This window comes from Dasypus novemcinctus, chromosome X (assembly GCF_030445035.2).
Source record: "Dasypus novemcinctus isolate mDasNov1 chromosome X, mDasNov1.1.hap2, whole genome shotgun sequence".
NCBI classification, from domain to species: Eukaryota; Metazoa; Chordata; class Mammalia; order Cingulata; family Dasypodidae; genus Dasypus; species Dasypus novemcinctus.
Window position 1 is genome coordinate 179,318,350 of NC_080704.1, and position 26,287 is coordinate 179,344,636.

Sequence of the window (26,287 nt, forward strand, 5' to 3'; positions counted from 1 at the left end):
TCAACGAGCCATTAGCACGCTCAGCAGGTGCATAATAAATGGGCCCTGGTCCCTTCCTCCTTCATCTCGGTGGATTTCGTCGTGGGGATCAGCATCCAGCCCCATTGGGGCTGCGGGGGTGGGGGGAGGCTGGGAGCCGGAGCAGCCAGCTCGGGCCAGGCCTATCAGAGCTGGGATCAGCTCAGCAGGCAGGAAGCCGACCACAGCTCAGTGCCTGAGGGAAAGTACCCCCTCCCCCACCGGGCCCCCGGCCGCCCTTCCCGCTGGCCTTGTGACCTGAGCTGTTTCCTCTGTCATCTGCGGATGCTGGGGCCACTTGAACTTTTAAGAGTCCTGCCAAGCCGCCCTGGGTGGGTCTACTGGAACCACATGGAGTCCCCGGCTGGGGGCTCGGCCTCCCCCTCCCCCTTCACTCCGCAGCTAGGCCTGCCCATTCTTCCCCTGAAGACCCCACGGCCTCCAGGCCCTCCCTGAGGGCAGCGGCTGCCCCAAGCCTGTGCTGCCAGGGGCAGGAGAGCTGGGCTGGGGGTGGAAATCCAGGCCAGGAGGCCAAGGCCTCTTCCACGTGGGTCCCCGGGCCCAGAGCTCTTGCACCGATCCAGGATCTCGGGAGACTGAGCTGAAGGCCCCAGAATGCTTCACTAGACAACAGGCATGCCCATAAAAATACCAGGGCCCCAATCTGCCATCTGGGCCGCAGGCCTTCCTTGCCCTGGGGCTGCAGCCGGCTCGGCCAGATCCGGAATCCCTGCCCCCTCCGCGGCGCCCCGGAGGTCACCGCCGCGAGTTTGGGGAGGGCGCTGGGGAGGCCGCCCTTCCCGCCGCTGGCTGCGCAGGGCTGCGGGGGAGACTGAGGCCGGCGGGCAAGGTCGGGATGGGGCCAAGCTCCCGGACAAAGAAATCAGATCTCAGCCCGGGAGAAGCCTGGCGGGGGTTCGGAAGGAGATCGGGGAGTTGGGGGAGGCAGCCCGAGGGATGCCCCTAGCGACCCCCTCCCGCCTGGCCCGGCTCCCGCCTCGCCGCCTTCCGGGAGGGGCTCGCGGGCCTCGGTCCCCAGCCCACCCGCGGCGGGTCGACACAGAGGCAGAGGCTCCAGAGCCCCCCAGAGCACCCCCCGCGACCAGGCCGCGGTGGTAGGTGGTGGTTCGGGGAGGACCACGCGGCGCGGGACTCCTGCGGGGGGCGGGGAGGGGGGAAGAATGGGGCGTGATGTCCAAACGCGCAACCACCAGGGCGCGGCCGGCCCGGATCGCGTTGCGGGTGGGTGCGCATCACTCGCAGGCGCCCCGGCGGGCCGGGGCCGGGGCGGGGGTGGGGGGGTGTCCTTTTCCCCGCGCGACTCCTCTCGCCGTCGCCCAGCCGCGGACCCGCGGGAGCGCCCCCCGCCCCAGCGATCCGGGTCCCCGAGCTGCCACTGCGGCGGGCGCCCCCGGGGCCGAGTCGGGGGCATTCCCGGGGCAGGGGCTCCGGGCGCGGCTCTGACGCCAGGACCTGAACGCGAGGCCCGGCTCGGCTCCCGGAGGGGCCACCGGCGGACCCCCCGCGCGCGCGGGGCGCGGCGGGGCGCGCGGGGGCCAGGGCGCGGCGGGGCGGGGCGGGCGGCCGGGGAGGTGATCTCACTGCCTCCTCCCCTCCCCCGCCCCTCGGCGCACGCCCGCCCCGCCCCGCCCCCGCCCCGCCGCCGCCGCCGCCGCAGCATCGGCATCGCAGACGCGCTCGGGCGGCGGGTCCGAGGCTGGCGCGCGCCGAGGCTGGGCTGGCAGCCCGAGCGGCGGCCGCAGCGCAGGTAAGGCGGGCGCGCCGGCCCTCGCCCCGGGCCCCGGCTGCGTCCCCGCTCCCCGCGCCGGCCCCGTCCCGGGGGAGGCCAGCCGCGAGCGCCGCGCGGCCGGGCCCGAGGGCGCGGGCGCGGGGCCCGAGCCCCACCCATGCCCGCGCCGGGACTCCGGCCTCCGGCCTCCGGGCTTCGGGCTCCGCGGACGCGCGCGAGCCGGGGAAGGAGGCCGGGCGCGAGGCCCGACAGGTGAGGGGTACCTGGGCGGCCCCCAGAATGCGGACCTGGGAGGAGGCAACCTTGAGGGGGGGGGGGGTGGGCAGGCAGGCAGGGTCGCGAGGGCCCGTGGGGGCTGAAGTTGGCAGGTGCAGCTGGGAGTGCGGGGGTGAGAAAGGGAGCGAGATGGGGGGGGGCCGAGCGCCCCCGGCCGGGTGCTTGTGGGGTGTGGCTCTGGGCGTGGCTGCCCCGCATCCCTGCCTAGGGGCCTGTCTGGCTGAACCCCGGGCGGCCTGCGCGTTGTGGGGACCCGGGCGGGGGGAGTCGGGAACCACCTAAGTGACCCCTGCCTGGAGGGGAGGGGAGGGGACAGGGCTGGGCGCTGGCGGCCCCTCCGCCCCAGAGTGGGGGGGGGGGGCTTTGTTCTCCTCCCTCTCTTTCCCCAGCCCGGTCTGGGCTGCACGGGGGGGCTCCCCTCAAGCCTGCCCTGGAATCGGGGTCCCCTCGGAGGCGCCAGGGTGTCGGGAGTCTCAGTTTCCACAGGCTCTGTGGCCAGGAAAGGGTGCACTGAGTGAGGTCTCTCCTGGGTGGCTTGGGCACCCACCGTGTCGTGGGTGTAGAAGGTGGTCCATCAGGTAGGGTGCGGGTGGAAGGGCCTCACTGGCCCTGGGCCAGGGATTTCTGGAAAGCACGATGCTGTGGGACCCAACCCCTGGCCGCTGCAGTGCTGTCCACTGCTCCCTCAGCTCCCCATCCTGGGTGTCTGTGGGAGGGGTTTGCAATTCCTACTCCTCCCCCTCCTACATCAGATTTTGGGGCTCTCTTCTTTGGCAGGGCTTGCAAAGAGCAGCTAGTGCCACCCACTGCCCCTGTTGGGGCATCTGGAGCCCTAGTCCCCCCCTTCCCCTCTCAGGGTGGCTCTCTGGCTGCTCCGAGCAGCACGCCCCTTCCAGTGGGGGCCCACCACACCCTCCAGGAGCCCAGCACCTGGCTGGCACTGCCCAGGGGGCAGGGGCTTCTGGGTAGCCCAGTGCCAGCTCTGCTGACTCACATGGCCATGACCACTTCCAAGCCCCATATTTTCCATCCCTGCTGGGGGCCAGGGACACGGTCTTGCCCCGGGGGCCTCTCCTTTACTCAGTTCCTTGCTGAGGTGGGGGGACTTGGCCTGCCCCCCCTCCACCTCTCACCTGGCTGATACACATCCAGCACCCACACCCACCCATCATGGGCTCCCAAGCCTTTGAGGCTCTCAGCCTGTCTATGGCTACCTGGTAAGTTCTGGCAGAGCTGGAACAGGGAGCCTTCTTCTCCCCACCCCCTCCCCCTGGTTCCTGACCCTTTCTCTCCCTTTCTCTCCGTGTTTATTCATGTTTGCGTGTGTGCGATCCTGTAAGTGATTCATCTTATCGGAGTGCATTTGAAATACACAGAAAAGAACAAAAGAAATTAAGACTCACTTGTGATCTAACCACCAAGAGAGGAACTCCCATTCAGCACAGCCCCTGCCTCAGCCTCCCTTGTTTGATGGCTGCAACCCACTCCCAAGAGGCTCCTCCCAGCGCCCAGCCCCACCGCCCCTACAGATCACACTAGGGCACCCGCTGAGGTGTGGGTCCGAGGCCTGGTGGCATTCAGCATGGCCCAGGAGTGGGGGCTGCATGAGTGGGAGTGAGCTCCCTGCAGCGCATGGGATGAGCAGTCATTCTCAGGGCTGCCGTTCACGGCCAAGGGCCCGCTTGGGCTGGGCTTGGGGCTGCCCCCGGAAGAGCCATCGGCGCACCTGATCCACACGGCCCTCGTGGGCGCTGATGCGTTTTCGGTTTTTCCTTAAAATTCTCCGAATGGAAGAGAGGCAGGGGGTAAGGAAGGGCCTGGCCCAGGGCACATTCCAGCAAGCAGGGCGCCCTGGCCACCCAGGCCATGACCCCCATGGGTGCGGTCTGACGGGCAGAGAATTCCTGGTACCCACGTGGACTGGTTTGGGGCCATCGAGGCAGCTCAGTGGGCAGCCTCCCCCTCCCCAGCTGAATGCTTGGGACAGCCGGCGTTCCCAGCGATGGCTCAAGGGACTTGTTCATCTCCAAGGTCTTTTTCTCGAGGCGAGGGTCCTGGGTGCCACTCTGGACCAGGGCCTCCCCAGACTCTCCTTGGGCAAAAGGGAGAAACAGTTTTGGGGTGCAGAGGGTGGCTGGGTCCTCGGGTGGTGCCCTGGGCCTAGGAGGGGCATGCTCCCACAGGGGTCCTCGGGCATGGGGCTCCCAGCCCAGCCAGGCCTACCTCTGTGGGTGCGCGTGGGACGCAGGGTGCTGGCCCCGCCCTGGGGTTCAGATAATGGGGGAGGCAGGGGCCCCAATTGCCCCTCTAGGGCCCCGTGACTTGGAGGCTGGGTCGGGGCCCCTGGTGGGGTCGCCTGGAGTGCTGTGAGCTCCTGGGGACCCCGAGCCAGATGAGCACTGCAGTGGAGGTCAAGCCCGGCCTGCCCTCCCCGCAGATATCAACAGGGGCTTTGTGGCTTCCCCAAGGCTGTAGTTGGAGAAAGAGGGAGGAGTCGGTAGAGGGCGGGAGTTCTTCTGCAGGGGGAGGGCCTGGACCGCTGGCCTTTCTAGAAGCTTTTCTTTGTCCACTCCCGTCCCCCACCCCCCCAGGAGCCTGCCCGGCCTTCCATGTTCTCCTCAGGTCGGGAAACCGTGGAGAGGGTGCCCGGCCACTGTCCTCTCCCATTCGGCAGCTCAGGCCAGCCTCTGGCCCCTAACCCCGGCGGGGACTGCTGTGTAGACCAAGATTGGGCGGGGCAGGAGGATGTCAGCGACCCCGGCTTTGTGCATTTGGCCGCGGGGGGGGGAGGGGGCCTCCAAACCCACCCAGTGGGCTGAGGGTAGAGCTAGAAGGAAGGGGCCTGAGTTCCCAGGAGACACCCTCCCCCGCCCTCCATTCCAGCCTTAGGTGCCAGGCAGAGGTGTGTCGGGGACAGCAGCCCCCATCCGGAGGTTTGCATGGCAGAGTCCGGTTGCTGGGGAGACTTTGGGCACGTGTGGGGGTGGGTGGCCGTTTCCTGTGCTTCTATTTGCATGTGTGGGGATCGGCTCGCATTTCTGGCTCCATGCACGCGTGCGTGCACGTGTGTGCGCGAGAGAGGGAGAGCGCGCGCCTATCGGCCTGGGCCCACTCGGGTCCCCTCAGATGCCAGCAGGGCCTGTGCTGGGAAGGGGTGGGGCCGAGGGTGGTGGCCACAGTGGCTGGCACGCGGTGGCGCTGCATGATACAGGCACGGCTGGGGCTCTGGCTTCCCAGGGGTGGCGGGGGGGAGGGGGGGCCCTGGCCCCCTCCCCGGGGCTGCCTGCGTTCATGCCTTAGGAATCCCGAAGCCCCGATGAGGACAGAGGCCGCATTGTCCACCCTCACCCCTGCCCCCGGCTTCCTGTGCTCCCCTCTGCCATTTAACCCTTTGGGAATGGGGAGTCCGGAGATGGCCAGCGGGGCCTGGCAGTGTCTCAGCCGCTCCTGAGGCCCCCCTTGACGCTTGGGTGGCCCCGGTGCCCCAAGACTGGTTGATCTGAGCAGCCAAGCCGCCCTGCTCCAGGCTCCAAGCCTCTGCTCTCTGCCTCGGCGCGCATGCACGCGTGCGCGCCATTCTGGGTGCCCGGGGGCCTTGTCCCCTCCCGGGCCCCCCCTTCCTGCTCTCCGGCCTTCCCTACCCCGGCTCTGCAGGCGGCTGAGGAGGGCCCAGGGACCCACTGTAAGGGTGAAATGGTGGTTCCTGGTCTTGTTTTGAGCCTGGCTTTCCAGAGCTGGAGGGGGGCCTAGAGGCGGTTGGCCAGGGGGCCAGGCTGTAGGCTGCGGGCATCAGTTTCCCAGTTTCCCCGAGCGCGCAAGGAGCAAGGAGGAGCTTGGCTTTAGCACTCCTGTTCCGAGGCGGCTGGGAGGGGGCTGGCTGTCAGCCTTAGCCTCCCTCCAGCGCGGGAGGGAGTGGGATGCTCTCCCAGCTCTCACCAGAGAGAGGGGGCTTCCCGGGAGCCTCCCGAGGGCCTTGGGGCCTTGGGTTCAGAGAACGGGGTCAGCGTATGAGCCGGGATTCGGGGGGCTGCTGGCCTGGCAAGCCCGGGAGAGGACTGAGAAGCCCAGGCCAGCCCAGAGCAGACCAGGGGCAGGAGGGCCCTGCCACCGACGAGGGCGCGAGGGCGCGGAAAGGCTCCTCCGAGCCTCAGGCTCCCTCCCGAGGGAGGGCAGGGCTGGTTTGGGTTTCTGCTCGGTCCCGAGATGTGGGTCACCTCCCACTCCCTCCCGCCATTGCCCTTTAGCCCTGCCCCCTTTATTTGCCTGCCATCTGCCTAGCAGATAGACCCTGCCCCAGGGGGCAAGACGGGCCAAGGGCCGACCTGGTGCAGGCACACGTGCTTGGGAGGCCAGCCGAGCCCTGGAGTAGCCTTTGGTGGCTTCTGGCACCTCCGTGTCATCTAGAGTCCCCTGGTAGTCAGCAGCACAGGAGGGCCGACCCCGGCCCTGCCATGCAGTAGCTCCATGACCTCGGGCACGGTTCTCCAAGCCTCAGTTTCCTCATCTATCAGATGGGGAGAATGATAGCTGCTTCCTCCCAGGGTCTTTTGGGGGATTAAATGTGTAGATGTTTGTCTAAGGGCTCGGAAAAGGACCTGGTACGGGGTAAGTACTACCCGTGAAAACGCTTATTTCATAACATTTGGCTTCCTGGCCGAGGGTGGAGGAAAATGTCTGTCCTGGCTGGCCGACGGTGGCACTCTGCCTCCCTTCCTTCGCCGGTGGAGACTGTCTCCCCACCTCCCCACAAGGGGTTAATGTCTGTTCCGTGCCCCCCCCCAGACTTTCAGGAGAATGGTCCCTTCCAGGTGAGCTGCCCTCGCCTCTCTCCACCCTCTCCTTGGGGAGGGGGGAGAAGGGACGCCCAGACAAAGCAGGGGCCCTGCAGGGGGCCGCCCCACCAGGGACATGGCCCTTTAAGAATTCTGGGCCACCAGTTACCTGTGGTGGCTCCCTGCGAGCAGCCTGCTTTATGTATTATTTAAATAACCGAATCGGCTCCATCGGGGTTTTCCTCAGGCTTCCCCCATCTCTGCCAGCGGAGCTGGGCTCCATCGCCATGGAAACCCGCCAGCCACAGGCGGGGGTGGGGGGGGGTGGGGGGGGGGGGTGGCGAGGGAGAGCCTTAAAGGGACACCGTGCAAGGGGTGTAGGTGATACCTGCACATACCGGACAGACACACCGACGGCCCCCAGCCAGTCCTGCTGAGGAGACAGCCACAGGCAGCGGTGACCCCCCCCAGAGGTCCCCACAGGCCCCACCCCCACACTCTGACCCTCCCACGCCCCCCAGAGGCTGAGCCCCCAGCCCAGCCCCTCTTGCTGCTTGTCCTTGGGGCAGAAGGGAGGGGGCAGAGAGCTCTCCAGGAGTCACTGCAAGCTGGCATTCATGCACACACAGGGCAGCCCCTGCCCATGACTGGAGGTTTCAGGTGCGTGTGGGTGCATCTGCGGGGGAATGGAGGGAGCAGCGAAACCGCCACCCCAGGTCTAAGCTGGGCCCCGTGACCTCCCCAGGTCGCTCCCAGGCGACCTAGTTGTAGGCAGAGGATGGAAGGCCTGGTGGCTGGCTGGGCCGCTCCAGGGGCCTCCCTGGGCACCCCTCAGTGCCAGGTGGGCTCCTCTGGACCTCACCGAGCCCCTCTCTGCAGGCCCCCTGGGGTGCCCTTTCTCCCCATCCAGCGTGTGAGGCCCCAGGGAGGGTAGTCTCCAGCCCTGGACCCCCTCGCTGTCCTGGCACGCCGACCGGTGTAGACGGTTGGTGCGCACACACGCATGCGTGCCCCCGCACGCGTTCACTGCTGTGCCTGTAAACGAGTGGGCGCCTCCCCTTCAGCGGGGCGGCTGCTTCCTCGCTCTGGCGACAATCTCACGGGGATCTCCTAGGACCTTCTGGGTGCTTCTCCCCTCCCTCTCGGTTCTCCCCGCTGCAGGGGCTCCCACCTGCTTCCTGGCACGGGCCCAGCAAGTGGGTGGGCCAGTGGTGGCTCATTCGTCTTGTCTTACAGCCTTCCCTGGCCCCCGTGCCACAAGTGGGCAGGGGCTGGCCTGGCTGTCGCTGTGGGGCTTTGTCTCCACTTTCAGGCCTGACCTCTGAGCCCGGGGAGCACCCCGCTCCACTGCCCCAGGCCCATCTTCCCTCTTCCCCCCACCCCTCGCCTGCCCTCCCCCACCCGGACGCTGCAGAGGCGCCCTGAGCTGCGCGCACGCGCGCGGGCGCGCGCACACACCCCTCGCTCCTCGCTCCTTCTGCCACTTCTCGCCAGAGCTTCCTGCTGCTGGCTCTCAGCCTTTGTACTCCGTATCCTCTACTCTTCCTCCGCCCGCTGCCCTGGTCTCTGCCTCTGTGCTTCTTCATCTCCCTGACTCTCTCCTTGCTTTTCAAGGGCCTTTGTCTCTCGTTCCGGGCCCCGCTCCCCCTCCGCCCCCGCCCCCACTCCACCTCTCCTGCGTTCTCCTGTCTCTTTCTCGCTCTGTCTGTCACCCTCAGTCTCCCCCATCCTGCCCCCTCCCGCAGACATGGCCTTGGCTCCATCTGTACAGCAGCTTGTGGCACGCTCCCCCTGCCCCCCTCTCCCCGTCCCCCCAGTGCTGGTGATGGGGCTGGGGTGGGGGAGCCTGCTGAGCTGACAACCTCAGCCGCTCGCTCTGTAATTGCCTGATGAATGGTGAAAGATCAGAGACCCGGCAGCAGTGGCAGGGGAGGAGGGAGACCCCTCCCAGCCTCCCAACCTTCTGGCTCCTGCCTGTTCCCCAGTGCCTGGGGCGGTGGCGAGCTGGGTGGCGAATACCGGGAGACCCAAGGAGGCTGGGTGTGAGGCTGTGGGAAGTTGGGATGGGGCCAGATGGAGGAGGGAGAGGGACCAGGGGATTAGGGGGATTGGATTGCCCTGTGTGCATGCATGCCAAACGCCATTCTGGGGGCCTAGATGGGGGGCGAGTGGAGGAGCTGGCACGGTAGAGAGCATCATTCCAACAAACATAGTCCCCCCCCTCCAGCCGCCTCCTTGTGTGCAGGAGGGTCCTCCTCTGAGTCCACCCCCTTGCTCCGATTTCCCTCCCTTCCCCCTCCCAAGACCGGCCTGCTCAGAGCTCCCCAGGCTGCTGTTTGATCGCCTCCTCTCTGATCTGATTCTCCTGCTGCTTCCTACAGGGCCTTGAAGTCAGGCCAAGGCCGCCTGGGGTCTGCCTGCTTGCACAAGCTTTGGGTGGGGGGGGTCAGGTCTACCGTTGCTCCTCCCTTCTGAGCCCCAGCTCAGCTCTTGCAGGTTGGGACGTGGCTGTCCGTTCTCCCACTTGCTAGCCTGCAAGTCATTGCCTGGGCCTCCAGCCCATCCGCGGTGCCCTGCACTCCTCCCCTTCCCCTCTGGCCCTGGGTGGGGGTGCCTGAGCCGATTGCCCCTTCTCCACTATCCATGCTCCCTGTTCTGTCCCCAGATGACTGCTGCATTTGTCACCCTTCTTGGGTCACCCCCTTACATGAAACCCTTTCGTGACTCCCAGTTGCCTCCTGACAGAGTCCAGATTCCTTATCACAGAATTCCAGGCCTCCTTGGCTATCCCTTTGGCATTCTGGATGAGGCCTGGCCCTCCCTTTGATGAGGTCCCAACTGGGCACAGGGAGAATGCCTTGGAAGGATAGAGCAAAGGCATACAGACCACGCTCCAGCCTCTGGGCTCTCAGCCACGCAACAACACCCTTGCTTGCCTCCTTCTCAGACCCCTTCCTGTTCAGTTTCAGTGGTCTGTCTGCTTGCACATCTGTTTCCTCTCCTGGGCTTCTGCAGAGGCGTCCTCGCACCCAGGCCCCCTTGCATGCAGGTGGAACATGGGCATTGCTTGGGCTCGGGGTAGACACATCTAGCAGTATTGAACCCCAAAGACTTAGAAGCAGGAGCCAAGACCACCAGATACTTGAGAGGCAGTGGGAGCACTCTCTGGGGAAATGTTCCAGAGCTTGCCCTGACCCCTGCCCTGACCCTGGCCGGAGCATCTGGAAGGGGGGAGGCCACAGTCACGTCTAGTGCCCCCCAGGGGGCTATGGGACAGCAGGGGGTGCTTTCTTCCTGCCCTCCCTCCACTGCCTATGAGCAGACTTCCTTCTCCCCCTTACTTTCTTTCCCTGGCCCTGTTGTGTGGAATGCAGCCATCTTAGGCTCCTTCCCATCCCTATCTCCACTTCCAGGCCCATCTTCCAGCTTTTTAGGCCTGGCCAGCACCCAGGGATCAGTTGGCTTTGAAACTCACAGCAGTAACACTGTGACGAGCGTGCCTCTCTGCATGCAGGTACACACAAGATAGTGTGTGCACGCAGGGACAGCAGAGATAAGGGTTCGTCCTCCACCGATGCACACACACAAACACAATACACGCATGCTCGTGTGTGCACATGCACAAATAGCAGATGTGGGGCCTCATACCCCCTAGTTACACAAGACATGCACACACATGGCCAGCAGACCGTGTATTCCTCCCCCCGATACACACCCACTCATGAGTGCACACACCCAGGGGAAACACAAACGTGCATATTTAGCTCGTCGGTCCGTACAGATCAGCAAGCATACGCGCCACTGGACACCTGCTCCAGGCACACCCAGGGGAGCCTACTGGGGCAACAAGTTGGTGCTGGGGAGGCAGCTGGGGGAGAAGCACGGGCAGGGAGTAGGTAGGAAGGGAGTGCAAGACAACCTGGAGGCCCAGCCAGGGCTGAGTCTTCCAGGTTTCCCCCTTTGCGGTGGGGGCGGGGAGGGACGAGGGAGCCGGCCGGTGGGGGCGGGGCCGGGAGCCCAGGCTCGCCCAGATGTTAGTCACTAACGTCCGTCCGTTCTTTCCTCCCGCCATCCTTCCCTTCTCTCCTCCCCTCTCTCAGTGCCCCCACCCCCAGCTCCCGCCCCAAGCCTCCCACCAGCCCCTTCCCTCGGGCCGGAGCCGGAGCGGAGCTCGGCCGGCTGAGCCGGGAAGATGGCCGTGGCGCTGCGGTACGTGTGGCCTCTCCTCCTGTGCACGCCCTGCCTGCTCATCCAGATCCCCGAGGAATGTGAGTAGGCGCAGCGAGCCCGGGCACTTCCTTTCTCCGCCGCGCTGGGACCCTCTTATCTTCTGCCTCCGTCGCCGGGCGCGGGGTGGGAGGAGGTACCCGGGACAGGGGTTGTCTCGGGCGCCCGGCGCGTCAGCACCACGGACAGGGACTAGCGGCTCGGGCCGGCCGGCGGGTTCAGCACCACGGACAGCCGCCCTGGCGCTGGGTTTGCAGCCCTCCGGCCCGGCCTACCCGCTCGTCTAGCCGGCCCCTCCCCTCCCCTCCCCTCCCCTCCCCTCCCCTCCGCTCCCCTCCCCTCCCCTCCCCTCCCCTCCGCTCCCCTCCCCTCCCTCCCTTCCCTTCCCCTCCCTTCCCCTCCCCTCCCCTCCCCTCCCACTGCGCTTCCCGGGCTCAGCTCGCCCCGCAAGGGTTAACCCGGGCAGTTGATTGGAGTCGTCCCCGGGCCTCACTCGCCTGCTGACAGGACTGGGTTCTTGCCTCCACTTCTGACTTGTGTAACTCTGAGCTGCTTCTTCCCCTCTTGGGCCCCTGGTTGCGCCGCCTGTACGCCCAGACAGGAAAACACCTCAAAACACCAGGGCCCAGCCCAGCAGCATTCTGGAGTCTTCTGCTTTTGTGTGGAGTGGTTTGGGGGTGGGAATGGGGCTCCTGGAGCATGAGGCTATGCTCATAATGGTACGAATGTGAGTTTTTGGAGGTTCACGTGTGTGGCTGGGGGTGTTTGGGAGCGGGTTGAGTTTCGCCACTCAACGAGAGTATTTGTGTATCCTGGTGAGTTGGACAGGCTATATTTGCATGCGTGGATGTGTGGTTGTGATTGAATGTAGCTCTTTGTGTGTGTGGTTTTGATGTCCTATATTGGTAAGTTTGGGAGTCCCTATAACTGATAGAGACTGGTCAGGTTTGGGAAGGCCTGGTAACATTGACCATGGTTGGTTGCGTGTATGTGTGAACGGGATTGAGTAGGGGTCTGTGTTTGCATTTGTGGGAGGGGGCGTGTCACAGGGTGTCATAGGTGAGGGCATTTGTGTGTCTCAAGCCTGCTCCAATCCCTCCCCCTTCTCCCCTTGCCACTTTTGTCTCTAGGTCATCCGGGAGGCCAGCATCCCTGAGAGACAGGCTGGGGGCTAGGGGCCGGGGGCTGGGGGTGGGAAGACTACCTGTGTTGGAAACGGGTCTGGAGCTGAGAGAGATGGGGTTGGAAGGCACTTGGAGGAGGCCGAGTGGCTGAGGGGACAAAGGTCGGGGGTGCACCTTAGATGCGCATCCAGAGGTCTATGCAGCCATGTCCACGCAGGCTCTCCCAGCCACGGGTACGCAGGGACACCCATGTGAGGAGACACAGAGATGCGCCGGACACCTGTGCTCAAGTGACCAGAGATACAGGAGGGGTGGAGACCCTGAGAAGACACCTACGAGGAGACAGGCCAACACACAAACAAGTGCAGTTTTGGGACACGGGATCACAGTCACAGTCATACACACAGGCCCAGAGAGCGAAATGCAAGCGCGCGCACACAGAGCCGCAGGCGCAACCATACCCAAGCACACTGACCGCCACTCACAAACATACCGATGTGCCTGGGCACACGGGGACCTCGACTCTCACTTCTGCACAGTCACACATAGGAGCCTTCCTCCTTCCCTCTCAGTTGCTTTGCAGGGCCATCAGCCTAGCCTTCCACCACCTGGGCTGGGCCATCTTGCCCTGGGCGTGTCTGTGTGGAGGGAGGGGGGAGAAATTAGGAAAAGGGGAGAGAGAGTCAGGCCAGAGTCCATGACAGCTCTGGGGCTGCCCTGGGCACCGACCAACGCTTGTTATTGACCTTGATCCTCCAGACCAGCGTACAGGCAGCGTACTCCTTGCCTCCCTGCTGGCTGCTCTCCGCCAGCCACTCCCGTCCCCTTTGTCTCTTTTTCTGCTTCCCGCACTGATTTCCCCCTTCGCTGGCATCCCTGGCATCCCTGGCACAGTGTCTTGCTCTTGGGCTGCCTGCACTCAGCCCCTGCCGCTCCCCGGCTTAGGGCCCTCCCGCAGTCTTCCTGGGGAGACCCCTCCTTTCTCCTGGGGGCCCTTACGCAGAGGTCTTCTGTCGAGACAAAGCTTTCCGAGGCAGATTGCTCCTCCCTTCCGTTGCCCTTCTCCCAGCCACTGTGGCCTGCCCTTAGGTGCTGGGCTGCGTTCTGGGTCCAGGGCTGTGTGTTCCGGCCTCTGCCCCAGAAAGCTTGGTGGCAGGCTGGGGTGGGGGAGATGGGCGAGCACACGGCTGGTGCCGGCATTGCCAGCCGTGGATGGAGCTGGGCCTTTGGGAGGGGCTCACGGGGGAGGGGGCAGCTGGGCCCCTAAGGAAGGGCCGGGTAATTGAAAACACAGAGCTGTGCTAATTGGATTAGGAGGGAAGTGGGCTGGAGCAGAGGGGGGCGGGTGCGAGGCTGCAGCTGCGAGCTCTCCTTCAGCCTTCCAGGGCCTCCTGGGCGGAGGGTGCGTCAGCTCCGCAGACCCTACACGGCCCTGCCAGGGGGTGGGGAAGGGTCAGGCAGGGCGCCCCTTGTTGAAGACGAGAGCCTCTCTGCTCGCTGGAGCCGTGGCCTGGCTCTGCGCTGGCCCTCGGCTGAGCCCCCACATTCCAAGTTCCGTCGCCTCCTTCTCTGCCCACTTCCCCTTCCTTCTGGGGTCTGCACCCGCTCACTTCTCCCGTGCCACGGGGCCCCGGCCGGGCCCCTGGGTTTCAGCCCTTTTCTCCATTCTCTTCCTTGCTGCCTGGATTTCTCAGATGACGGCCACCACGGTAAGTCAGGGGAGGGGTGGGAGTGCTTCCCAGAAGGCCAAGGAGAGAGGGAAAGGGGAGAGAGAAGCTGGGCGCGTGGGCCGAGCCAGCCAGCCACCTCTCCCGAGTAGTCCAGCCCCGCTCATCCCTCTGGCCTCTCCTGGGGGCTGCGCGGCGCTGCTCTCTTTCCTGGCTCTTGTGTCCTGGTCGTCGTCTCCTGGCCCCCCGCCCCTCCGTGCAGCTCTTCCTCCCTCACCTGGTGGGTTTCTGTCCATCCATTCCTCCGTTCCGCCCCGCCCCTCCCTGGGGTTCCCCGCTCACCTCCTATTCTCTCCAGTTCCTCCATCACCCGCTCCTCCCTCCCCGTGAGGTGTTTCTCCTTCTTGCTCTGCTTTTTGGGGGGCTTCCTGATGTGGCTCTTTCTCTTTCTTGCTCTCAGCCTCTGTCTCTCCTGTTCCTTCTGGCCTCCACTCTCTTGGTGGGCATCTTTCACAAGGACTTTGGTTGCCTTCCCCTCTGTGTCTTGCGGTATTTATGCCTGGGTGGCCCTTTCTCTCTCCCTCGGGTCATGTCTCTCACACCTGCTCTTCCTTCCTCCCTCCCTCTTCCTGCCTCCCCACTCCTGGCCGTGGGGTCCTCTCCCCAGTGTTGGAGCCACCTGTCATCACCGAGCAGTCTCCCCGGCGCCTGGTTGTCTTCCCCACGGATGACATCAGCCTCAAGTGTGAGGCCAGAGGCAAACCCGAAGTGCAGTGAGTGCCCTTCGCCCTCTGACCCCTGCCATTGACCTCTGACCTCAGTCCCCAGTCCTCATGCCCTCCCGGACTCCTTGACTTCTGAGCCCCTGGCTCTGCCCTCTGAGCCCAGATGCCCCCCCCGTCTCTCTTGTCACCCTCAGCCCTTGCCTCTCCAAGCCCACCCTCTGGGTCCCTGCTCTCTGGCCTGTCCCAGCCTCCGTCCTCCAAGGCCTGTCCTGCCCACAGGTTCCGCTGGACACAGGATGGCGTCCACTTCGAGCCCGAGAAAGAACTGGGCGTGACCGTGCGGCAGGCCCCCCACTCTGGCTCCTTCACCATCTCGGGCAACAGCAGCACCTTTGCCCAGAAGTTCCAGGGCACCTACCGCTGCTTTGCCAGCAATCAGCTGGGCACCGCCATGTCCCATGAGATCCAGCTCATGGCCGAGGGTGCGTGGTGCTGCCGACACCGGGGAGGGCCTGGAGGCAGCCTCTCCCCCTCCTTCTGTCTCCTCCTCCCTCCTCCGGGTTTTTCTCTGGCCGCCTCCCATCTCTCCCTCCTACTTTTAAGTTTTCCCTGCCTCTTGCCCCGTCTCGGCCTCAGCGCCTGGCCCACGCCTGCCTCGTGGCACATCCTCGAAGGCTGCCAGCCTTGTTGGGTGATGGAACAAATGGCTGATTGCTTGTCACCCCCTCCTCCTGTCCCTCCAGGTCTTGTTCTGAGTCATCGCCTTGGCTTGGTCGCAGTGCAGACATCCCTCTCCCCACCTGTCTCTGCGTTCCCATTTCCTCCTCCACCACCCTTGGGTGCTCGCTCTCCGTCCTCCCACCCAGCTCCCTCTCTCCCACTCCACTTCTCCGCCTCCCTGCCTTCCTCCGGCTCTCCCTCTCCCCCTCCCACCTCGCCCCGACCTGTCTCTCCTTCCTGCTCCATCTCCGTATTTATCTGTGTCACCCTTTCCCTGGGGTTTTCCCTCCTCGTTCCATCTTCTCTGCGCTCTGTGCCTCCATCTAGCTCTCTTCACCCCCTTGCCACCCCTGTGGTTACCTTGGGAACCGTTGCCATGGTTTCTGTGTCAGGATGATGGAAGGGTCTGTGACTCCTGCCTCCCCACGGCTCCCCTCCCCCATCACTGCACCACAGCCTCCCCGCACGCATCCTCGGGGTGGGCAGGGAGGGAGGAGCCCCAGCCGGAGGAGGAGGGGCCCTGGTGCTGGGAAGGCTGCCCGGGTAGCCTGGCACGCGCCCCCCGCCTCCCGCCCGCTCGCCTCGCGCTCCTCTCCTCCCTTCCTGGGCCCTTCTCCACGGCAGGGTCCCAGGTGCCCTTTCAGCCTTGCCTTCTCCCTCCTCTTGCCCACCCCCCGGGCTAGCCCTTCCTCCCGCCCTGTTCCACCTGGAGCAGGTGGATGCCCGGAGCCCGTGGTGCCAGGCTCTCTGTCCCTTCCAGGTGCCCCCAAGTGGCCAAAGGAGACGGTGAAACCCGTCGAGGTGGAGGAGGGGGAGCCGGTGGTTCTGCCCTGCCACCCCCCACCCAGTGCGGAGCCGCCTCGGATCTACTGGATGAACAGCAGTGAGGGGCCGCAGGCTGCTGCCCGGGCTCGGGTGGGGTGGGCGTGCCGGCCCACATGGGCTCCTGACCTCTGCCCCCTGGCCCCCCGCAGAGATCCTGCACATTAAACAGGACGAGCGGGTGACCATGGGCCAGAACGGAAACCTCTACTTTGCCAACGTGCTCACCACGGACAACCACTCGGACTACATCTGCCACGCCCACTTCCTGGGTGCCCGCACCATCATTCAGAAGGAGCCCATTGACCTCCGGGTCAAGGCCAGTGAGTCCCAAAGGCTCCGACACCCCCTCCCCCCTCTTACGCTCAGGCATGGCCCACCCCATTATAGGCCGATGACACCCGTCTTCCTCGGGATGGAACCCCCTCCTTCCTGGGAAAGCGAGAGCAGAGATCAGGGGCTCTCTGGGGTGTTCAGAGTCACCCAGTCTCGCCGCTCGGTGGGTGGAGGGAGAACGGGCCGTGCCATCCGCCCTGTCTCCTTCCCCAGCCAACAGCATGATCGACAGGAAGCCGCGCCTGCTGTTCCCCACCAGCTCCAGCAGCCACCTGGTGGCCTTACAGGGACAGCCGCTGATCCTCGAGTGCATCGCTGAGGGCTTGTGAGTTGGCGGCCGCCCTGGGTGGGGGAGGGCAGGGCCCACCCTGGGCCTGGGGTGACCGGCCCTGTGCTCTCTCCCCTCCTCCCGCCTGCCTTCACCTCCCGGGCAGCCCCACGCCCACCATCAAGTGGCTGCGCCCAAGCGGCCCCATGCCTGCCGACCGTGTCACCTACCAGAACCACAACAAGACGCTGCAGCTGGTGAACGTGGGCGAGGAGGACGACGGCGAGTACCGCTGCCTGGCGGAGAATTCGCTGGGCACCACCCAGCACACCTACTACATCACCGTGGAGGGTACGGCACCCCGGCTGCGCCGCCGCCTGCCCCGGCGGAGTGGGGGAGGCCGGGCTGGGCAGGGCCGGGGCTCACGCCGCTCTCCCCCCACCCCACCAGCTGCCCCCTACTGGCTGCACCAGCCTGAGAGCCACTTGTACGGGCCGGGGGAGACCGCCCGCCTGGACTGCCAGGCCCAGGGCCGGCCCCAGCCGGAGGTCTCCTGGAGGATCAACGGGATCCCCGTGACGGGTGAGTGGGGGCTTCCGGGTGCCCAGGGGGGCGCTGATGGGGAAAGGAAGAGGAGGGCCCGCCGGGCAGCTGACCGCTCGGTGGGCCCCGCCTGCTGTGTGCACAGAGCTCACCAGTGACCAGAAGTTCCGGATTCAGCGGGGGTCTCTGATCCTCAGCAACGTGCAGCCGGCCGACACCATGGTGACCCAGTGCGAGGCCCGCAACCGGCACGGGCTCCTGCTGGCCAACGCGTACATCTACGTCGTCCGTGAGTGCCCGCCGGCCCGACCCCTGCCTCCCCCCTTGGCCCGGGGCCGGCCTGCAGGGCCTCTCCTCTCCAGGCCCTTCCACCCCCATGCTCTCGCCCGGCCCCATGGCGGCAGCGTGGGGGCGTGGAGGAAGGGCAGGGCTCTCGGCGCCCCCTAACAGATAAAGAGACCGACCCTCAGTGCGGGGGGACACTCCCTGGTCAGCGGCAGGCTTGCCCAGGACAGGATGCAGCCGGGCCCAGCCTGGGGGGCTCTGTCCGGCCGGGTAGACTGGCCTGTGAGCCTGGAAATCTTGGGGGAGCGGGCGGGGAGGGCACTGGAGGCAGAGAGAAGCATGTGTCCCCAGGCTGTGAGCCAGCAAGGCACGCGTGGAGGGGTTGCGGTGGGGGGCCCTGGGAAGGCCAGGCTGGGAGGGGGCAGCGGCTGCCCTCTCAGAGAGTTCTTGAGCCCGGGCCCTGGGACAGCTGCCTTGCCAACCCCTGCTGTCGGCCCCTCATGCCACCCACGGCCGCTGAGTTGCACCCCGTCTCCCGTGGCTCCCCCCACCCCTAGAGCTACCCACCAAGATCCTGACTCCGGATAACCAGACGTACATGGTGGTCGAGGGCAGCACCGCCCACCTCCTGTGCAAGGCCTTTGGCGCCCCAGTGCCCAGCGTGCAGTGGTGAGTGCCCTTCTCCGGGCAGGGAGGGGACCTCCGGGCCTGTCATGGGGCCCCGGGTGGCTGGCGAGGGCGAGCCGTACCCACTGCTGCTTCCACCAGGCTGAACGAGAAAGGGGAGACCGTGCTTCAGGACGAGCGCTTCTTCCCCCACGCCAACGGGACCCTGGGCATCCGGGAGCTGCAGGCCAATGACACAGGACGCTACTTCTGTCAGGCCACCAATGACCAAAACAACGTGACCATCATGGCTGTCCTTCAGGTCAAAGGTCCGGTGTTCCTGCCCGGCCGTGCCTCTGGGAGGGTGGGTCAGGGTCTCAGGGAGCCCCCAGGGTGACCATCCCCCCTTGTCACCTTCAGATGCAACTCAGATCACGCAGGGGCCCCAGAGGGCAGTCAAGAAGAAGGGCTCCAACGTGACATTCACGTGCCAGGCCTCCTTCGACCCCTCCTTGCAGCACAGCATCACCTGGCGTGCCAATGGCCATGACCTCCAGGAGCTCGGGGACAGTGACAAGTGAGGGCCAGAGGGGCTCCGTGGATGGCGGTGGAGTGGGAAAAGCAGGAAGTCAAGCCCTCCTGGCCTCATCCGTGGCAGGAGCGCCCTGGCTTCCCGGGGGAAGGTTCTGGAAGGAGGTGGAAGAGAAAGCAGGAGAGGGGTGGGGCTTGGAGCCAAGAGGAGTGCAGAGGGCAGGGGAGTGTCAGAGCTCCTGGAGACAGGAGGACAAGCATGGGTGCCCCCCAGGTACTTCATCGAGGACGGGCGCCTAGTCATCAATAGCCTGGACTATAGCGACCAGGGCAACTACAGCTGCGTGGCCGGCACCCAGCTGGACGTGGTGGAGAGCAGGGCGGAGCTCCTGGTGGTGGGTGAGTCCCAGGGGTGCTGGGGGTAGGGGGGATACAGGCCAGGAGACTCGGGGGTGGCGGGGAAGCCTCTGGATCAGGCTGCTGAGGCTCGCCAGGCCCTCCTGAGCTGGGGGAGCACGAGTGCCCGAGAGTCCCTCCTCCCTGGCCCGCAGGGAGCCCAGGGCCCGTGCCACAGCTGGAGCTGTCTGACCATCACCTGTTGGAGCAGAGCCAGGTGCGCCTGTCCTGGAGGCCCGCCGAGGACCACAACGCCCCGATCGAGAGTAAGAGGCTGCCCCCGCCTCCCCCTGCCTTTCACGTCCCCTGAGGGCCAGGGCTCGGAGGCTGCCCACCTCCCTGGGGCACGCGTCCGTGTCTGGGGGTAGGTGGGTCACAGTTCCTCGTGGGAGTCTGGGAGAGCCAGGCTTGTGCCCCCCCAGCCACCCACTGCCTCCTACGTGCTGTGACTCCATCACCCGTTCCCTCCTTGCCAGAGTATAACATTGAATTTGAGGACAAGGAAATGGCGCGTGGGAAATGGCACAGCCTGGGCAATGTGCCGGGAAACCAGACCTCCGCCACCCTCAAGCTGTCGCCCTACGTCCACTACACCTTTAGGGTCACGGCCATCAACAAATGTGGCCCCGGGGAGCCCAGCCTGACCTCGGAGACGGTGGTGACCCCAGAGGCAGGTGAGCCAGCAGCCGGGGAGGCTCAGGTGCCCATGGGTGAACCTACCTGGCGCCTTTGCTTCCAGCTTTCCAGAGGGGGCTGGGCCTTCGGGCCTTGGTCTTCAGCTTCCGGGGGCCCCTGGTGTGAGGCCCCGGCTTTGATGTAGCAACAATGCTTTCCAGCCCCAGAGAAGAACCCCAAGGACGTGAAGGGGGAAGGGAACGAGACCCACAACATGGTCATCACTTGGCAGGTGAGGCCCGGGCCAGGCCCCCAGGTGCCAGGCGGGGGCTGGAGCCTCGGCTGCTCCCCTCGGGCCCTGCTGGGGATGAGGCAATGAGCTGGGGACCTGAGGTGGGGGGGCAGGGGAGCGGGCTGACGCCGGTGCCCTGACCAACCAGCTTGCCACCCCCTCACCCACCTCTAGCCGCTCGGGTGGATGGACTGGAACGCCCCCCAGGTTCAGTACCGCGTGCAGTGGCGCCGCCAGGGGGCACGGGGCACCTGGCAGGAGCAGATAGTGAGCGACCCGCCCCTGGTGGTGGCCAACACGTCCACTTTCGTGCCCTACGAGATCAAAGTCCAGGCTGTCAACAGCCAAGGCAAGGGCCCTGAGCCCCACGTCACCATTGGCTACTCCGGGGAGGACTGTGAGTACTGGGCCCACCCGGGTCCCCACGCGCGCCCAGCCCCTCGCCTCAAACCCCTTCGGCCTACGTAGGGATAGAAACGTGAGCCGCAGTAAAAAGGTGACGCTCCAGCAAAGTGAAATTCAAAATATGAAAACGTGAAAGCAATTCTCCCGACACGATTGAGCACAGTTCCGCCATTCTGGAAATGCCACACGGCCACAATGCGCTCATCTGCGTGGCACCTCCATCCCCGGGTTATCAGTTGTCCTGATAAGGCCTTTTTTTAAAAAAAGGAGCTGGGAGGGGGGATGGAACCCAGGACCTCATACGTGGGAAGCAGGTGCTCAACCCCTGAGCTACACCCGCTTCCCCATAACGCCTTTTTGAGTGCTCCCCTCTCCGGCCCAGGGTTGGGCACTGCCTCCAGTTGCCTTGCTGTGGTGCTCTCCAGTTTGCAGAGGTGAATTTTGGTGCCCGAATGGAGGGCCCCTCTGGTTTTTCCTAAGCGGTTGCTCCTTGTCCATGGCTGCTTACGAACAGTCTGTGGGGATGCGCTTGGAGACCACACAGACCCCCTGCTCCTCATCAAGCTGCCCCGGCATATAGCATCTGAGTTGACCTTTCCTGCGGGGCGGGCAAGGGCTGCGGTGACGCGCCGCCTGCTGTTTGCAGTTCCCCAGGCGAGCCCCCAGCTGGAAGGCATCGAGATCCTGAACTCCAGCACCGTACTGGTCAAGTGGTGGCCCGTGGACCCCGCCCAGGTCAAGGGCCATCTCCGGGGATACAATGTAAGGGCCCAGGTGGGGGCAGGCAAGGAGGCGTCTGCCACCTGCCAGCTGCTCTCCTGGAAACCCCGGGGTTGGAGGAGGGGGGAAAAGGGTTCCCCCGAAAGGGACAGCGGGATCCTGCAGGCGGTGGCCTGGCACTGGACTCCTTCACCCCATGGGGTCCCCTCTCCGCCTGCCCCAGGTGACATACTGGCGCACGGGCAATCCCAAGAAGCACAGCAAGAGGCACATCCACAGAGCCCACGTGGTGGTGCCCTCCGATGCCACCAGCGTCACCCTCGGCGGCCTGCGGCCCTACAGCGCCTACCACGTGGAGGTGCGGGCCTTCAACGGGCGCGGCGCGGGGCCCGCCAGCGACATGACCTTCAGCACCCCCGAGGGAGGTGAGCCTCGCGCCCCGATCCTCCCCCCGTCCCCGTCCAGGACGGGGCCCGGGGAGGACCTGGCCCCCTCTCTGTGCCCGCAGTGCCCGGCCACCCCGAGGCCCTGCACCTGGAGTGCCAGTCGGACACCAGCCTGCTGCTGCGCTGGCAGCCGCCCCTCAGCCACAACGGCGTCCTCACCGGCTACGTGCTGTCCTACCATGCCCGTACGTGCGGGGGCCGGGGCGGGGACGGGTGGGGAGGGGCCTGGCCGTAGGCTCAGGCCCATGCCCTGTTGCCCTCCCACCTCCCGCAGTGGACGAGGGCGGGAAGGAGCAGCTGTCCTTCGACCTGCCGGACCCCGAGCTGCGCACACACAACCTGACCAACCTCAGCCCCCGCCTGCGCTACCGCTTCCAGCTCCAGGCCACCACGAAGGAGGGCCCCGGCGACGCCATCGTGCGGGACGGCGGCACCATGGCCCTGTCCGGTGAGCGTGGGGCGGGCCGGGCTGGGGGGCAGGACAGACCCTGCCGGGGCCTGCCAAGGGCGGCCCCCCTGGCTCAGCCGCCGCCTCTCGCCCCTGCAGGGATCCCGGATTTCGGTAACATCTCAGCCACGGCCGGCGAGAACTATAGCATCGTCTCCTGGGTCCCCAAGGAGGGCCAGTGCAACTTTGGCTTCCACATCAGGTTCAAGGCCCTGGGAGGTGAGGAGCGAAGGGGAGGCTGGGCCAGGGGAGCGGCATGGGGTCGGGCTGCCCGCGGCCTCGGCTCAGCCCGCTTGCTCGGCCTCGCCCTGCAGAGGAGAAGATGGGCCCGCACCTCCCGCCGCAGTACGTCCACTACAACCAGAGCTCCTACACGCAGTGGGACCTGCAGCCCGGCACGGACTACGAGATCCACCTGCTCAAGGAGGAGAAGCTGCTCCACCAGATGGCCGTGAAGACCAACGGCACCGGTGAGGCCAGCTCCACCCCCCCCCCCCCGCCGGGGCGCCCACGGGCCCGTGCTGGAAACGGGCCCGTCTCGGGCCCTTTTCCTGGCGCTGTTGCCGCGGCATCACATCGGCACAGATCTCCTCCCTGCCACCCCCCACGGGCTCCCCAGTGTCTGCGGGCCTGGCCCTGGCCCTGCCTGCTCCCTCCCTGAGGGCAGGGGCTGGGGGTGTGGGCAGAGCCGGCGGCCGCGAACTTGGGAGATGCACGTCTCAGCCAGGCTCTGGCCCCGTCTTCTTTCCCTGCCCCCTTCGCCCCCCAGGCCGGGTGAGGCTGCCCCCCGCCGGCTTTGCCACCGAGGGCTGGTTCATCGGCTTTGTCAGCGCCATCGTTCTCTTGCTCCTCATTTTGCTCATCCTCTGCTTCATCAAGCGCAGCAAGGGGGGCAAATACTCAGGTAACTCCCGCACACCGCGGCCGGCCAGGCCCCCGGCAGGGCCCGGAGGGCGGGTGCTGTCCACTCTCAGGGGCCTCCTGCGGTGGCGGCAGGCCAGGGTTGGCCCGGGGAAGCTTCCTCCTGGGCGGGGGCTGCAGAGACACCCAGGGTGGGGGGGAGGTGCAGAGAGGGAGGGCGGGCCCCTCACCCCCGCACCCCTGGCCCCGGCGACTGGGAACAGGCTGGGGCAGGAGAGGAAGCCGTCTCTGTGTGTCCCCAGTGAAGGACAAGGAGGACACCCAGGTGGACTCAGAGGCGCGGCCGATGAAAGACGAGACCTTCGGGGAGTACAGGTGAGCTGCAGCGGGGTGGGCACCTCGGCCCCCCGGCCAGCGCGGCCCCCGCGTCGGGGCTGACCCTGCCTCTCTCTCTCTCCTCTGTGCTGCGGGGCGGCGGCAGGTCCTTGGAGAGGTAAGGCAGGGGTGCTGGGTGTATCCTGGCAGCGCCCCGTGGCAGGGACCCTCGGGCCCGGAGGTGCCTGGGACTGCCATGGGGTGGCGCTGGCCCAGGACCCGTGGTCCTCCCGTTTCCGGCCCTGGGTCGGCAGAGGGAGGGGCCGACGCTCCCCATCCCCGCTCCCCCATCTCCCCTAGGACCTGAGGCCACCGCCAGGGCCATGGCCAACCTGTGGCCCAGCCTGGCTCGTGCCAGGCCCTGTGAGCGTCCCCAGACTGTGTGCCCGCTGGCTCTTGCACGGCTCCCCAGAACCCCGGGAGTGCCCTGGCCTTGCCCCCCGCCCCCCGCCAGTGCAGAAACACCAGCGTGTCAAGGGCGACAAGCCCAGAACTGGGCGCGCAGCCCTGCGTGGGCCGTGAAGGAGGAGCGCCATTGGGGCGGCCAGGCCTAGCTGCTCCGCCCTGGCCCCCTCCCAGGGCTCCTGCCCCCCCCCCCAAGCCCACCTTGGCAGCCCTCCCACTCCCACGTCCTCTGCCCTTGCAGTGACAATGAGGAGAAGGCCTTCGGTAGCAGCCAGCCCTCTCTCAACGGTGACATCAAGCCCCTGGGCAGTGACGACAGCCTGGCCGACTACGGGGGTAGCGTGGATGTCCAGTTCAACGAGGATGGCTCCTTCATTGGCCAGTATAGTGGCAAGAAGGAGAAGGAGGCGGCAGGAGGCAACGACAGCTCAGGGGCCACTTCCCCCATCAACCCTGCCGTGACCCTGGAGTAACGGCTCCAGCCTGGCAAGGAGACGGGGCTCAGCCCAGGGCCGGGGGGCGCAGGGGAGCCAGAGGCCAAGAGACCCCCGAGCCCAGTGCCTGTGCTATGCCCCTGACCTTGGGGCTGAGGGTTTCCCCTCCCTCTGCCCGCTGTGCCCCGGCCCCGCCCTCTCTGGCCCCGGGCTGGTGGGAGCCTTGACTTTGGGGGCCCGGGAGAGGAGCTCACTGCCCCTTCTTCCCTCCTTACCACCCGTTCCCCAGTTTATTGCCAAATCCCAGCTGCACCCCTTTTTGGGCACACACTGCTTTGCCCCAGCTCAGGGGCAGATCACCCACAAGCCAACAGCCTCAGGCCCTGCCTTTGCAGCCAGTAACTGGGCGCAGAGAGGCGGAGCTTGCGGGAGAGGAAGGAACTCGGACTGGCGCCCAGAGACTGTCCTTCTTGAACCCTTATTGGGGGCAGGGAGGGCAGGGTCTCCCAGGAGCAGGGTTGGCACTTCCCTCCTGTGCAGCAACCCCCCCCCCCCCCGCCCCCAGCCACTGCTGGCTGGGGCTCAGGACACAACTTGGTGTCCCCACCATCTGCTCCACCCGGGCTGGGGGCTGGGCAAGCTGGCTGCAGGTTGCAGGGGAGGCCATCTGGAGAGGCCTGACAGTCCCCGCCCCCAGCGGTGACACCCAGTCACCCCCCCTTCCTCCCACCCCACCCCCCACCCCACGGCTAGCTTTCAGGTGCATCTCATACACAACGCTGCCTTCGGTACCCACCAGACAACATCCAAGTGGCTTCCGTCACGCCGGGGTGAGGGGCGGCACACCTCCCAGGCCCCCCTCTGCAGTCCCGCCCCCCAGTCCACTTCTCAGCCCCCCCAGCCCCCCCGCCCCCCACCTTGGGAATGTAAATACATCGTGACTTTGAAAGTTTGTACCCTCGCCCTTTTCCCATATGCCACTAGTGTGTAAGCAGATGTCGGAGTCTCTAGGTGGTTTCTAGGTTTTCTAGCAATTAGCTTTGATGATCCCATCCCAGGAAAAAGAAAAACAGACAAAAAAAAAAAAAAAAAAAAGGAAAGATGGATTCTCCAGCTCCACTGTGCTCCTGCCTGGGAGCCACAGCCTCCCTGTATGCCTTTGCTTGGTCTGTCGATGAGCCCTTTACAAAAAACAAAAGTATATATATATATGTACATAAATATCAGAATTATAACAAGCAAATAAAATCCCGGAAATGAAACTGAGCCTTTGTCATTTTACCAGACACATCACTTCCCCGTCCGTGTGCCCCATCTCTGAGGCTCTGTCCTTGGGCAGGGACGGCCCGAGACCTGCCAGCTCTGTCCAGCAGCCCTGATCCCCGGCACGGAGCCCAGGAACTCCCCCTGCCCCGGGAGGCCTGTGTGTGGAGGTGGACTCGGGGTGCCTTCTGCTCTTCCTGGGGCTGGGCCAAGGCCCCAGAATTCACCTTGACCAGAAGCCTCTTCCCTGCCTACCATGCACCAAACACTCCGCAGACGCCCGCAAGCGATGCCTGGCTCCCCGGCTCGGCAGAGTCACCAGGGTGAGACCCGGTGGAGCAGTGCTGGGGTCCCCTGAAGCCTTGTGACGCGCTCGAGATGAATGTCCATGAACCCTAAGGGGGCCCACGGGGAGAGCCAGCCGCCCTTGCGGATTTCCCTAGTCATCCGTCCCACACTGTACGAGTCAGGGGGTCTCCAGGCAAACGGGACCAACGGGAGATGGCTGTACATTGCATGAGATTTTTGTAAGAATTGTCTCATGCAACTGTGGGGATGGGCAAGTCCAAGTTCGTAGGACAGGTCGTAAGCTGGGAGCTCCGATGAAGGGTTTCAATGAACTCCCCAGGAGGAGCTGGCTGGCTGAGCAGAGACGGAAATTCCCCCTTCTGACGGCGGAAATGGTCACTTCTTTTAAGGCCTTCGACCGATTGGATGAGATATCTCTCACTGCAGAGGGCAATCTCCTAAATTGACTATAGATGCCATCAGCCATCAACTCACTGATGATTTAAGTCCACGAAATGTCCTCACAGTAGCCATCAGGCCAGTGCTTGCTTGACCAGACAACTGGGCACAGTCACCTGGCTGTGTTGACACATGAGCCTAACCATTGTAGTGCACCTCTTGTCAATATGGCAGCCAGACACATCTCTTTAAACCACACTTAATCTCTAA

The 26,287-nt window shown here is 65.5% G+C and overlaps 1 protein-coding gene across 5 annotated transcripts; it reads left to right on the plus strand.

Moving 5' to 3' along the window:
- The first annotated feature begins 1,680 nt into the window (after positions 1-1,680).
- Positions 1,681-25,329, plus strand: L1CAM (L1 cell adhesion molecule). Of its 5 annotated transcripts, none has more exons than XM_058290954.2 (28): positions 1,681-1,786; positions 10,917-11,084; positions 13,862-13,876; positions 14,502-14,607; positions 14,839-15,041; positions 16,040-16,162; positions 16,254-16,424; positions 16,651-16,762; positions 16,872-17,056; positions 17,156-17,287; positions 17,394-17,537; positions 18,091-18,202; positions 18,302-18,468; positions 18,560-18,716; positions 18,945-19,069; positions 19,222-19,332; positions 19,543-19,740; positions 19,903-19,973; positions 20,148-20,370; positions 21,025-21,140; positions 21,322-21,523; positions 21,607-21,729; positions 21,819-21,992; positions 22,092-22,211; positions 22,307-22,462; positions 22,762-22,896; positions 23,117-23,228; positions 23,875-24,206. In XM_058290954.2, the coding sequence occupies exons 2-28, from the start codon at positions 11,009-11,011 to the stop codon at positions 24,104-24,106; spliced, it is 3,801 nt and encodes a 1,266-aa protein (XP_058146937.1). In that variant the 5' UTR covers positions 1,681-1,786; positions 10,917-11,008; the 3' UTR covers positions 24,107-24,206. The 5 variants fall into 5 exon arrangements, with proteins under 5 accessions (XP_058146937.1, XP_058146939.1, XP_071069319.1 ...); XM_058290956.2 differs by having other exon boundaries at positions 23,156-23,228; XM_071213218.1 differs by lacking the exon at positions 13,862-13,876 and having other exon boundaries at positions 23,156-23,243; positions 23,875-25,329.
- Positions 25,330-26,287: the final 958 nt, after the last annotated feature.

Coding starts and splice junctions, on each gene's coding strand:
- L1CAM (XM_058290954.2), top strand. CDS start 11,009: ATGGCCGTGGCGCTGCGGTACGTGTGGCCTCTCCTCCTGTGCACGCCC. Junction 17,288..17,393: donor CAACGGGATCCCCGTGACGG/GTGAGTGGGGGC, acceptor CTGTGTGCACAG/AGCTCACCAGTGACCAGAAG. Junction 22,212..22,306: donor CAGGTTCAAGGCCCTGGGAG/GTGAGGAGCGAA, acceptor CTCGCCCTGCAG/AGGAGAAGATGGGCCCGCAC.